Below are 13,901 nucleotides of genomic sequence, written 5' to 3'. Positions count from 1 at the left end.
ATTCCTACTGATCATTCACACTTCTAAAATCAGCTGCAAAAGTCCTAACTCATATATTCTTTCCCCAGTAATCAAAATTTGGACCAAAGTAAGTCATCTTTAATTTTTCTTAAATATAGGCATGTTATTCACAATAAAAAATCAATGGAATTCAGTCCTGCACAAAAGATTTTAGGCATTCCCAATTGTCTTTAATCCATATTTTGCTTAACTTAATAGAAGAGCAAAGATATTCTCTCCTTTCTAAAATGGATGAGATTTAGACATTCTAAAAACTGGAAATCTTCAAAACTGTCACTTATGATTTAACATTATACCTCTATTCTACTTTATACTTTCCATTCAATTGTATCAAACCAAAATTAGAAAGAATGCAATAGCACTACAGGCGAACATAGCAAGTATAAAAATTGCAAAAATTCACTGGAGATTTTTTATTACATTTATGTCTACATAATATTGAAAAAAAAACCTGTATAAATGAGAAAGCGGCTAAAGAGCAAAATCAAACTCCTGGCTTTATTAGGTGCAGGCCTAATGTCTTTCAGATAAAATATTTATAGGTGCCACAGTCAATCAAGATTTCAACAGGAACCGAAGATGAAAGCATTCATGCATAAAAGGCAAGTGTGATAATTATGATATGGAGACAAGATAATGGAAAACATCCGAGGCCACTTTTCACTTTGTGTATCAAGTGCTGCCTTGACCTAGCCATCCTGCAATGCGCCATCACATTTACTGTTACTTTATCATTTTAATTACTTAGCAGAATTCAATTAATTTGGCTGGCATGTAGTCAGCAGATGGGAATCCTTCACTATCTTACAGGGTCTTTTCCCTGTGTCATTTCTAAAAATAACGCTGCAAAACAGGTTTGAATAAACATGCAGCTGAGTATAAAATTCTTGTCCATCCTTCAAGTTTATTAACCTCTTACTGATTAAAGAAATGGCACCTATTTTCCTGGAATGTCATTTTCAGATAGATTATGTCAAAGTGGTGACAGGTTCTAGCCAAAATTTCAGAATGACTCTATACTGTAAAGTTTACACCGGCTCCACTTTAAAATTCTCAGGGTGCAAATAGAAAATAGTGGGATAATTACTACAGAGAAGAGGATAGTTCCGCATGCAGATTTAGCACAAAGTTCCCTGCCTATGTATTTAAGGATTACAGAAATCATTTTCTAAGCTGTGTTCTACATAATCTGTTATTCAGAACCAGAATTCATCTACCTTAACATTCATGAAAATAGTCCTCAACAAAGTTCAAGGTTACAATTACGTTGCTATTATTACTATAATGTATTACATTATAAAAATACTAAGGCTTTGTAGTTATTACTTGCCAAAATTATAATAATGTTTCTTACAAATGTGACATGTAAGTGTTCTTTCTAATACTCTTATAATTTGGAGGAAAGTAATTTTCAGATGTTATTAACAATTTCTCTTCAGAACTGTCAAGTCAAAGAATGCAGTTTCTCAGTAAGCCCATTTCCTTATTAAAAGAAAGCTACATACAGCAGGGACGAAATTCTTTTCGTACTAGAAGGCAAACCTAACATTCCCATGAAACTTAGATTAGTACCTGACTAAAGGGCAATATTCACTGAGGATTTAATTCTGAATAAAGACCGAACATCTTATGTTTAGTTGTCACTCAATGAAACTTCACTTTCCCCTGGAAATAAGTCACTCTCAACCTTGGTAAGGGTGACTAGTAGAACAGAAGATGAGGCTGGCAGGAGGTGAATCTGATTCTTCTCCCTTGTATAAGCAGATGAGGGCAAGGTTGCCTGATATATCTTTAAGACAGAGAAGAAAAAAGGGAAGGTACTATCTGCAAACACAAGTGAACACAAAGTAAAACCATCAATAAGCTTCCTAGAAATAACTATGGATAAAGCCAAAAGATAATGATAAGATAATAATTCAAGTTAAAGTAAAGAATGTTTAAATTTGCCAGTCTAAGAAGACATACATTCTCACACTCATCCAGTAACCTGGGACCATTCATCTTCATATTTCCATAAGGGCAGTCCCAGGCCAAGGGTGCCAAATGAGAACTGGGAGTCAGAAGTCCCCTTTGGTGAAATGATCTGGCAACATAAAAAGTATTCATAAAAAGTATTCATAAAACACCCTTAGATGTGGTATCGGTACACTTTGGAATTTATCTCAAGGATGTAACTTAAAAGAAGGAAAAATATTATTGACACAATGATGTTAATACATTATATAAAAGAGAAAAATATTGGAAATAACCAAGATAGTTATATGCAGTCACTTGATGAAATATTAAGCAGCCAACTAAAATAACCATGAATATTATGCAACCAAGAAAACTATGCATACATTAATGTGAAAAAAGTTAAAAATTATTCAATGAGAAGCATTTAAAAGCCAATAACTTAAAAAGAAAAAAATTAACTCATTGACATTCTATACTGTAAAAAACCCTCAAACACTGTGAACCTATCTGGATGAGAAGCACAGAAAGCAAGTTTACCTTGAGCTAGTCGTTCAAGTCGTTTCCCATGCTCCGGGGGTATTGCATACCTAAAATTTAAACATAAATGAAGATTTTAGGTTTATAACTGTTCAGCTACTTCCTAAGATATCTACTCCTAAATAATGTCATGTAAAAAAAAATTCAATAACAAAATCTACTTAGATGAACTGAGTAGAGATCAGAAAAACAATCACAGAGTCATATCCCTTGGACAAAGGACAGAGGAAAAATAAACTCTTAAGTCACTGATTTCAATGCTAGGCTCACCATCCCAACCACATTTGATAGGTTAGGGAACAAAGGCCCAAACTGCTTTAGTCAGGAGGCAGCTAGCCACTGCACGGAGACTAGATCTCTCTCCCAACACTCATAGCAACCCAGAAATCCAGGGCTTTTTTTGATTGTATGTTTTAGCTTTGTGGTTGGTTAGCTAGGCTTTGTTTTTGAAGAAAACCTAGATTTGTTAAGATTTTTTTTAAAATTTCTTTATTAAGATATTACATATGTGTCCTTATCCCCCCCATTACCACCCCCGACCCCCCCACTCATGCCCTCACCCCTCTGTTGTCTGTGTCCATTGGTTAGGCTTATATGCAAGCATACAAGTCCTTTCGTTGCTTTTAAAATGTTTTTATTGACAAGCAGCAAAGAACACGAAATTATTACAGCAACATTTAGATTTTTACCAAACCTTTCTATTGTACTTTTGAATAGACTTTAAATTTTTTTAAAAATCATCAGCCATAAAAAGGCAGCTATTATTTATGTCATGATTATGTGACTTTTAAAATCTTGATTATAGACAAATAATTTTTCATCCTTGAAGAACAGAAATATTCATTTCTATTTCCTGGTGTTCTCAAAAGTGAAGTACCTGAATTTATTTTCTATAAACTTAATAACAAATTTTAAATCAATGATCTCACAATATACTACACAAATACTAAATTGTATAGGCAGTCTAATGAGGAAAATTAAGGATATTAAAAATAAAGTTAAATGATCATTTCATGTTTTAAAAAAAAATACGTTATTCCCAAGGCCTACATTTGCTGTTTACTAGCCCAAGTTACTTTTAAGTTCAAGTTACTTTTTACTAAAATAACTTTTCTAATTTTACTGAACACCACACTTGGTTGCATTTAAAGCTACTGATAACATATGCAAAACTTAATTGGATCCGATGTAACTAGGCAATTCTCTGAAAGAAAATTCAACCATATATCCTGTTCCTAAAGGCACCACTAATGAAATTATTCCAACTGAATTGGGAAGATAAAATTTCAGCATAACGAAATGACAATCAGTGTATATTTACAGTCACTTCTTATTACTTTTTAATCCCTGGTATGTATGTATGTGTGTGTATATATATATATACATATATATGTATATAAATGTATATGTATATATATATAATCACCCATGTTCAAAGGCTGTTAAATCATGTTATTTACCCATATCTTCTGGAAAAAATCACTTCTACTGTCGTGGTAAAGAACCTGCTTCCCTATTTATAATGGTCTGGCCCTCTAGCGACTTCAGGGCAAAATTATAGCTAATTTGCCTACAAACATCAGGTGGTCATTATAATTTGGCTACTTAGTGTATGTGCCCCAGACAGGAGGGTCACCTCCCCCATAACATACATACACACACTCATACACTGCCTCAACTTCCTGATCAGTTCAAATGTCTATTTCAATCAAAACTTTCTCTCTCCCAAGATTTAAGCATCTCACAGGACTCCACATTTTTTAGCATGGTCTCCCCATTTTGCCCTGCCTTCTCTTCATTCCTCCTATATAGTACCCAGGGCTGTAATGCATACAATCCACAGACTTGGGGTGCCTAATTTCCACTTAAATGGCATGGGGTGGGGGGATCTAATTTCCCAATATAACTGTCCTAATAATTTAATTCCTATGATTGTTGCAGCCAGCACTGAAAATTATCATCTAATTATTTAATTTAAAAAATGAGTAATAAATAAAAGTCAACCAGAAAAAGGTTCCAATTTCATAAGAATATGTAAATATTTTTCATGAAAATAATTTTAAAAATCATTATCAGACTACATTTGAACAGAATGCTCTGAATTAAGGGCAGAAAAGCCCTTTAAAAAACCTAAATTACTAGTATGCTTTCAAAAAGTTTGAAATCCTGCTGCTCTGATAACATCCAAAGTTTTGTTCATTTCTTTGTGGAAACACTAAGCAATTCTCAATAATTTTTTTAATTATAGCATAAAAATACTGCCTGCCTGCCCACCCCTGTGACACTTCACCACCAGAATTTGGACATGATTAGCTCTTCTGCCTAAATACAGCGTGGAGCAAAAGTGGGTTTATAATTGTGAGTATGTGAAACAGAGCTCGCTCTTGTACTATTATTTATTAACTAGTTGTGGGGAGCCGATATAGGGTTAAGCCTCGGACTGACCTGTTGGCAAAGTCACAAACAGGTCTTCCGAGTCTTAACCCAATCCGAGAGGTGGCTGCTGATTTACATGCACTATCATTTAAAAAATAAAAAAGGGGGAATTTGCCGGAAGCCGGTCCATCCTTGCTGCTTGACACAGTCACTGCAGGGAAGAAACATCTGCACAGCATATGTTTCAAAGGACCTGGGGTATATGGCATACTGTTCTTAATATGTTTGCTCCCCTTCTTAGCACTATGTGTTTTAACCAAGGTCACCTCTCTGAGAAAGGTTGTTTCCCCAGGTGGGGATTTTTCCCTGGAGTTAGGGATTAACAGGACTAAGGGAATCAGTAAAACCCCTTAACTAAGTGCCAGGCGGGTAGTTAATCACTTTACAAACAACCTTGGAATGGAGATAACAAATGCCCTAACCTTTGGAATAGAATGGATAGGATTAAAATCAACTGGTATAAATACAGATGTAACAGGAGAATAAAAGAAGAACCTCGCTATGCTGATCAACTGAACACTGTCTCCGTGTCATTCCTTCTTCACAGACTCCGTCCACACCTTTGGGAACCCCTGGACCTGTTGGGGTTGGACCCCAACAACTAGTGGCCCGGTGCACAGATTCATGCACAATGAAAGGAAATTAATTAGAAGAAATATTTTAATATCATTATTCACCCTTTCTTTATAATAGAAGTATCAACCAAATTCACGATCAACAATGACAGATCGAAACACACGCATGTGATTGGCGCCAGCAAGAGCTTTATATGTATCGTACATGTGTGAGTCAACTTAGCCTTTTATATATATAGAATAAACTTGCTTAATTAAACCTGCTTTCTGATGTAGCTAAACTTTTTCCAGCCCAGTGAAGCATCCCAACTTCTCTTTCAGGTAATTGTCAGCAACACAGCAGTAAATATCAACACGAAGCAGATCATTATTGCAGATCACGCAGGGAGAACAAAGGATAAAATATTTAACTGCAGTGGTGTTTGACTATGTTCTGCACAGTGAGAAAACCTGAAGTCATTTTCAAGTTCCACCATTTTTGTTTAAGTTTTTTCATTAATATATTTTTTTTTTATTTCAGAAAGGAAGGAAGAGGGAGAGAGAGAGAGAAACATCCATGATGAGAGAGAATCATGGATCAGCTGCCTCCTGCAAGTCCCCCACTGGGGATTGAGCCCACAACCCGAGCATGTGCCCTTGACTGGAATCTAACCTGAGACCTTTCAGTTTGCAGGCCGACGCTCTATGCACTGAGCCAAACCAGCTAGGGCAAGTTCCACCATTTCTTATTTCTTTTCAGTCGGGTGAAGTTTCTAAACTTTCTAAATCTCCATTTTCTGGCTAATGAAGAAAAATAGGATTCCATCGAGTCTCCTATCTACCTACTCCAGGACTTCTGTGATGATCAAATGCCATGAGGCATGGGAAAACACTTCACAGACATTTGGTTAAACTATAAAATGTTTGCATCTGGCTATAAAGCAAGTCAAGTTCCTGGGCTGAAGAAACTCCAAGGAGACTAGTTGCTAGGGAGAGAAGCTGGGCATTGCTACACGGTCATTATCTAGCACCCACAGCGACCATTTCCGGGCTGGGGTGGGCTGTGGACCGCATTTTGTGCCATGGGGGTCTTAACAGTGTTGGCTGTGATGGCAGGATATCGCTCCAGGGTGGTGGTGGGGCCTGTGTCCCACTTGGGGGGAAGCCAAGTGTTGATTTGTCAGCGCCAGGTCTGTGGTGCTATTTATTTTTAAACCAGAGGCCTGGTACATGAAAATTCATGCACTGGAGGTGGGGGGGAGGGGGGTCCTTCAGCCCAGCCTGCCCCCTCTCACAGTCCGGGAGCCCTCAGGGGCGGGAGGTGACCCTGTGGTCAGGGGAAGGCAACGCCCCAATCACACCTCTGTTGCTGCCACCACTGGCCCTGGTTACCTGAGCCTCAGGCGGCCCTGGACGGTTGGGCAGCCACCATTTGAGGCTTGCCTGTGCCTCGTGCCAGCCCTGGGCAGCTGGGCAGCTGCCATCCAAGGCTTGCCTGCGTCTTGGGCTGGCCCTGGGTGGCTGGGGGGCTGAGGAGACTGGGGGTCTCCGGAGAGCATATTCCTTCATTATTGGCTGTGGGCGCCACATATTTGAGGGTGGTGTAGTCAATTAGCATATTCCCTCATTATTGGCTGTGGACGCCGCCATCTTTGCGATGGTGTGAGGATCAATTAGCATAGTCCCTCTTTATTAGATAGGGATGGCCAGTGTATGTCATGGCAGCTCCTGCATTGAGCATCTGCCCCTTGGTAGTCCGTGCCCATCATAGCTACCAGTTAGATGGACACTTAGCCTATTATATACATAGATTACTGTATCGGTTCCCATACAAACAACTGTAAACCTACTTTTGCCCCATCCAGTAAATATAATAAGAAATAAATAACTTTTCTGAGTCTTACATCCCGCTACTATCCATTGGCTTTCTTTTCTTCACTTTACACACACTACTTCCAATGGCTGCCATGTTTTTTCCTCCCATTCACACTGGAGCTCAGTGTAATCTGGATCTTACTTTCATCACTCTCAATACAGCTGCCTAGACAAAGGTCGCTACGTTTTTTTAGTCTTTATCTAACACTCATTTCCCTTCAGTTTCATGATCCCACTCATCTCCAGTGGTTTTCTACCGTCTGCTTGTGCCACACCTAACACTGATGCTCCCTAGAGCTCCATGTTTCAGTGCTTCCACATTGTTCCGAGGGAACCACCTTCACTCAAGGCTTCAAGATCCATATGCTCCATTCCACGCATGTCTCCTGAGCTCTGAACCTCTGAAACGACCAGCAATTGAACAAGTCCATTTGGCAGCACTCAAACAATTTGTCTTCCATCATCTTCCTGCTTCTCCTCCAGAGTTCCCCATCCAATCAACTGCCCAGAAATTTGGAAGCTATGGTTGCATTCCTCTTATTTAACCCATCCCCAAGTTTTACATGTTCTACCTTTTACTTGTTCAAGAGCAGTTTTGTGAATCTGCCTACATTCCTCTATCCCCACTGAGACCACCCTGGTCCAGATCACCATTCTCTGTCACACACATTACTATTGCAGCCTGTTAGCTAGTCAATCCTGCCTCAAGCTTTGCCCTCTCTAACCCATGGAGCCCAATCAGATCCTGTCAATTTGCTACCCTATTTAAAATTGGTCCAGCACGAAGCATTGGTGACTAAGTAGAGGCAACAGATTGGAGGGCCTGTAAGCAGAGGCGTTCACTACAAACATTAGTGACCTCAGCAGAGAAGTCCTATTTCTATGGCCATGACCACCTCCTAGATGTTTCTATGTAAGTATCCCATCACTTCAAAAGTTTCAACGTACACAAGATCAAATTCATATTACCTCCTTTAGCTGGTATCTCTCCTAGCTTTCCCATTTCACTTCACATCTTCCCCTGGCCTTCCAAACTAGAACTATCCGAGTCACCTCTTCTTGATTTCTCATCACAAGTCTTATCCACTCAATAGCCTCAAAGCCTCGCATTCATCTCCCAGCAGCATCACCTCAATTTCAACCTTAATCTGCCCACACTGGATTACAATCATAACTGAACTCCCTGCCTGTATCTCCTGAGCAGCTATAGCCTCATGTAACTATCAGAGCATAAAAACCTTTATTCCTTACTGCCTGGCTTTTAAGATCCTACACCTCCCCAATTTAGCCCTAGCCTTAAATATCAAGAGTCCATTCTCAATAGGCTAGACTATGACTTACCTATCAATCACACGAGCTTTGACCTCATTCCTCACCTCAAACAGCCCCTTCCATTCTGCTTCAAATCCCAACCTCCCAAGACCTGTGCAGATTCCCCCTCCTCCTGAAGCTTTCTTTGACCATCATAAACCTCAGCAACCTCACCCCTCTTCCTTCTACCAGATCCTGCTGTTACATTTTTCATGTAGTATTTATCATCTACTACTTTCCATAACTAGCTGCTGTTTCGTGTGCATAAATTACTTTTGTCTGATAAGCACTGAGTTCTATGAAGGAGAGAATACCTACTGCAACCCAGAAATGTTCACATGAATTATCCTTTCTAACCCACCTGGTACATGACTGCCTAGTTCACAGCCAGGCACTCTGTTAAGTGCCACAATTGCTCAGTTAAGGAGCTAATTTTATTGTTTGAAGATATAGGTCTTGTACCTTTTTGTATACTTTGAAAACCACCAAATAAGATGTCTACCATTGTGTATTCTTAAGTACATACCAGTTTGTTGAAAATATTAATTGTTCATTTAAACTTTAGGAGTGTTTTTCTTTCATATAAAATGATATTGCAAACAGTTATGCTATCACATTAAGAAACTCTGAATCACTAAGGATCTATCACTAATTATTTATAAAGTAATATTTTATTTAAAACCAGAGACTTTTAAGAATTAAAAAAAAAATCTATATGAAGGCCGAAGAAAACAGGATAATCCCGCCAAGCATATTTTTGGGTAGTGGTCTGCTCAAAAAATAGACCTAAAATGATGTTATCCTGGTGGTTGTAATATAGACACTATCTTGGACTAAAGAATAAGACTAACATTTCAAATTGTCAGTAGGTAAAACTGTATTAGATCCATTTCTATGATTTAGGTTTTTTCTCTATGAATTGGGCTCTGTATTTTTCTTTTCAAAATATGCTCAGTCCATCAGTCCACTAGAAGTGATTACCAGCACTTCTCAAAGGGTAACTACTATTTCTCAGATCACTTCCTCAAAGTCTCCCTAATTTCATTTGGGACCCCTGAAGCTATCTACACTAATAAAAGAGAAACATGTAAATTAACCATCACTCCGCTACACCCACCAACCAATCAGGAGCAAGCATGCAAATTAACCCAACTAAGATGGCAGCGGTCACGGGGCTGGAGCAAGCAGGAGGCTTGGGTTGCCCCCAGCGATGGAGGAAGCCAAGCTTCCCACCCGCCCTGGCTGGCCCTGGCCTCCGCTCAAGGCTACAAAGTTTCAATTACAGAAGATAAAAAAATCCAAGATACCTGCTTCCAGCTGGCCCTGGCCTCTGCTCAAGGAGGTGCTAGGAAAAAAAAAAAGAAAAAAAGGAGAGGCTGGGAGCTTGGGTAGCTGGGGGGCGTGGCCAGCCTGAAAACGGCCATCAGCCCCTCACCCAGGCTGGCCATGCACCCCAGCGGGACCCCCCCAACCCTCAAGGGGTTGTGGGCAGCCTGAAAATGGCCCTCAGCCCCTTACCGAGGCTGGCCACACCCCCATGGGGTAAGGGTCCCCTCTGGGGTGTTTGGCCAGCCTGCAAACAGCCATCAGCCCCTCACCCAGGCTGGCCAGGCACCCCAGTGGGGACCCCCCACCCTAAAGGGGGTGTGGCCAGCCTGAAAATGGCCCTAAGCCCCTCACACAGGCTGGCCAGGCACCCCAGTGGGACCCCCACCCTGATCTGGGACACCCTTCAGGGCTAACCAGCTGGCCCCCACCAGTGCACCAGGCCTCTATCTATACTAATAAAAGGGTAATATGCTAATTAGACTGGGAGACCTTCCAGATGTTCTTCTGGACAAAGCCATGGTGGCGGGGCTGAGGTAGAGGCAGTTAGAGGCCAAGAGGGGAGGGCAGTTGTGGGTGATCAGGCCAGGATGGGACGGCAGTTGTGGGTGATCAGGCTGATGGAGGGCGGGGCCATTGGGGGTAAGCAGACCAGCAGAGGGGCCAGTTGGGGGCGAGCAGGCCAGTGGGGAGGGAAGGTGGGGGCAAGCAGGCCAGCAGGGGAGGCAGTTGGGGCGAGCAGGCCGGCAGGGGGGCAGTTGGGGCGAGCAGGCCGGCAGGGGGGCAGTTGGGGGCGAGCACACTGGCACGAGGGGCAGTTGGGGGTGATCAGGCTGGCAGGGTAGAATTTGGGGGCAAGCAGGCCGATGGCAGGGGGCAGTTGGGGATGAGCAGGCCGCAGGCAGAGTGGTTAGGGGCAATCAGGCAGGCAGGCAGGCAGGTGAGTGGTTGGGAGCCAGCAGTCCCGGATTGTGAGAGGGATGTCCGACTGCCAGTTTAGGCCCAATCCCTGTAAACTGGCAGTAGGACATCCTTCAAGGGGTCCCAGATTAGAGAGGGTGCAGGCCGGGCTGAGGGACACCCCCCCACACACACAAATTTCATGCACCGGGCCACTAGTCACTAATATATTCAGAAACCAATGTTCTCAGCTCCATCCCCTACCTATACCTTTGCCACTGTGCTCTCTGACATCAAAGGCAATCTTATCAAGCCCAGGGCACAGAGCAATAACCCTTCCAGGTCCCACGCCCGTGCCATGCTCAGGCAGTTCAGTCCTAAAACAGTGTTGTCCTCTACTCCCTCTCCCTGACTGAGGCTGAGTGTGAGGTAGCCCTTTCCTCCTTAGTTTATTTCCTCTTCCTCCTGCTGTTTTGCTCACAGTCATCTCCCCTGAATAATGGGGCTCAAGTATGCAGGGACAGTTTTCTGACAGGTAACAACTCTAAACTAACCCTCCCCTTTTTTACTGGCATAAGCTTATGCTTCTGACTTTGCTTTCTTTGTTACTAAAAGGTTGAAAGTTCAGTTACTAAAGGGTTGAAAGCTACCACAATTATAATTAACATGATTAGAGCTCATCACAGCTACCATTTATTGAGCCTTTAAAATATGTGCTAAGATCCGGTACTAACACCTCTGTTTTATCGATAGGGAAACTAAGGCTTAGAGAAATTAATTTACTAACACAAAGTGGTAACAGAGGTGACACCCAATCCCAGGCCTATCTTACACCAAAGTCCAAGTTGTGCTCTCCAGCACCATATTTCATTCATGTTCCCTCATCAATCACCACGAAGATGCCAATAGCAAAGAAGTAACAGAAGTCTTACCCTTTACAATAATCTCTGGATGGTGATCCTACTTTTGGAAAAAAATGTTTTATGCCTGCTAGCAGACAGAACTTCCAATATCCATACAGAACAACACTTCTCTCAGCTATCCTTACCTTTACTCACCTTTAAAACACAATTTAAAAATTAAGAGTCTCAGGTTCGATTCTGGTCAGTTGCAGGCTCAATCCCCAGCCCCAAACGGGGCATGCAGGAGGCAACCAATCGATGTGTCTCTTTCACATCAATGTTTCTCTCTCTCTCTCTGTCTCTCCGCCTCCCTCTATTCTCTCTAAAGATCAATGGAAAAAATATCTTTGGTAAGGGTTAAAAGAAAAGAAACAAATAAAACCAAAAATCATTGAACAAAGATGCAATGTTTTATAACAGAATCAAGCATTAATAAAACAGAAAAGCCAGTGTGGCTCAGTGATTGAGTGTTGACATATGAACCAGGTGGTCCGATTTTGATTCCAGTGTGGGGTGTGCAGGAGGCAGCAGATCAGTGATTCTCTTTCATCATTGATGTTTCTATCTCTCTCTCCCTCTCCCTTCCTCTCTGAAATCAATAAAAATATATTTTAAAAATTACATAAATAAATCAAACATTAAAAAATGCCAGGAAGAAACTAAGATATAACAACTTCAAAAAATTGGTGATAAAATAAATGCTCATAGGAGCTATATGCCTATAACAAAAATTTTCCAGCGCCAATATTTTCCCAAAAAAAGCAATCTTACCTTATATGGAAATCTTCAAAAATAGTATTATTTCCAAATGATCATTTATTGATATGATAATATACCATCCATGAATAAGATAAAGTGACTTAAAGGATTCTACTACAATTGGCTTACAGAGTTTTACCACAATTAACTCCAACAAACTATTGAAACATTTTGAAGGAGATTTCCAGTGATTAAAGTTTAATTTTCAAGGGAAAACTATCTACTCAGTTTTTTGTGTGTGTTTTTGGGTAATCCTCACTAGAGGATATTTTTTTCCATTTATTTTTCAGAGAGAAGGGAAGGGGAAAGAGAAAGAAACATTGATTTAAGAAAGACACATTGATTGGTTGCCTCCCGAACCCGCCCCAACTAGCTGAGGAATTGAACCTGCAACCCAGCTATGTGCCCTTGATCAGGAATCAAACCCTGGACCCTTTGGTTCGTAGGCTGATGCTCCAACCACTGAACACACCAGCCAGGGCTCTACTCAGCTTCCTTATAGTCAGAACTCTGAGAATTGAGAAGCTTTCAGAAGTGTGCCTGACACAAAGCAACCAAGCTACCCAAAGATAACTCAAGCAGCCAGCAAAACAAGTTACAAAGCCTTAAAAAATAAATAAAAGTCAACAGTCACTGGTTTCTGCCAACACTTGACATTCTTTAGTAGAGTTCATTTTCTTCATTAGGTAGACGGAGAAATAACTTATAGGAGCTGAAGACAAGGAAGACTACCCCTCTAATTCAAATCCTCTTTGATTCATGTCATCCCAAAAAACATTCACTTTTTTCTTTTTTTACACTTCAATGATTGTTCATGGGCTTTTTTGTCTCTGATCAGAGAATCATTTCTGAGATCATGCAATGGATGCTATGTCCTCTTTTATGTTGCAAAAGAAAATTCCAGCAGCTTTATGCATTAGTCCTCAAATAAATAAACCGTGTATGGAGCACCCTCAAATAAGCAGTCATTTGGAGGAAAGGAGAAGAGATAGACTCACAACTGGCTATATCAGATTTGAAGTGTATTGTCTGTGGATTTCGCTCAGGCAAGCTATCAAATCTGTTATCACTGACAATCACAAAATACAGTGGAGTGACTAAAACTTTCTAACGAACCGTTTTTATAACTTCTAAAATGTCCTATGGATTAGGCTAATCCTATTCATGGCATCAGACAAGAGTCATGACTATTATTTTACAGGTTAATTTTGTAATATTAACAAGGAAGGAGGCGCCACTGCGGGTCAACCTGTGACCCAGGCCCGGGCAACAATGACGCCTCCAACCTCGGCCTCAGTGACTCACACCAGAGACTGGCGCAGGG

General features: G+C 40.9%; 1 protein-coding gene across 4 annotated transcripts in view; it reads right to left on the bottom strand.

Annotated features, from left to right (window-relative positions):
- Nucleotides 1-13,901, bottom strand: part of KDM4C (lysine demethylase 4C) — a 333,028-nt gene that overhangs the window by 248,324 nt on the left and 70,803 nt on the right. For all 4 annotated transcript variants that reach the window (XM_070431644.1, XM_070431646.1, XM_070431648.1 and 1 more), the window contains one exon: nucleotides 2,515-2,564. In XM_070431644.1, coding sequence (XP_070287745.1) covers nucleotides 2,515-2,564 — 50 coding nt within the window. The remainder of the gene's footprint in view (nucleotides 1-2,514; nucleotides 2,565-13,901) is intronic.

This window comes from Myotis yumanensis, unplaced genomic scaffold (assembly GCF_028538775.1).
Source record: "Myotis yumanensis isolate MYYU_CA2020_CCGP unplaced genomic scaffold, mMyoYum1.0.hap1 SCAF_12, whole genome shotgun sequence".
Lineage (NCBI taxonomy): Eukaryota > Metazoa > Chordata > Mammalia > Chiroptera > Vespertilionidae > Myotis > Myotis yumanensis.
The sequence above is the reverse complement of the archived record's forward strand: the minus strand, read 5'-3'. Positions and strand labels throughout refer to the sequence as shown.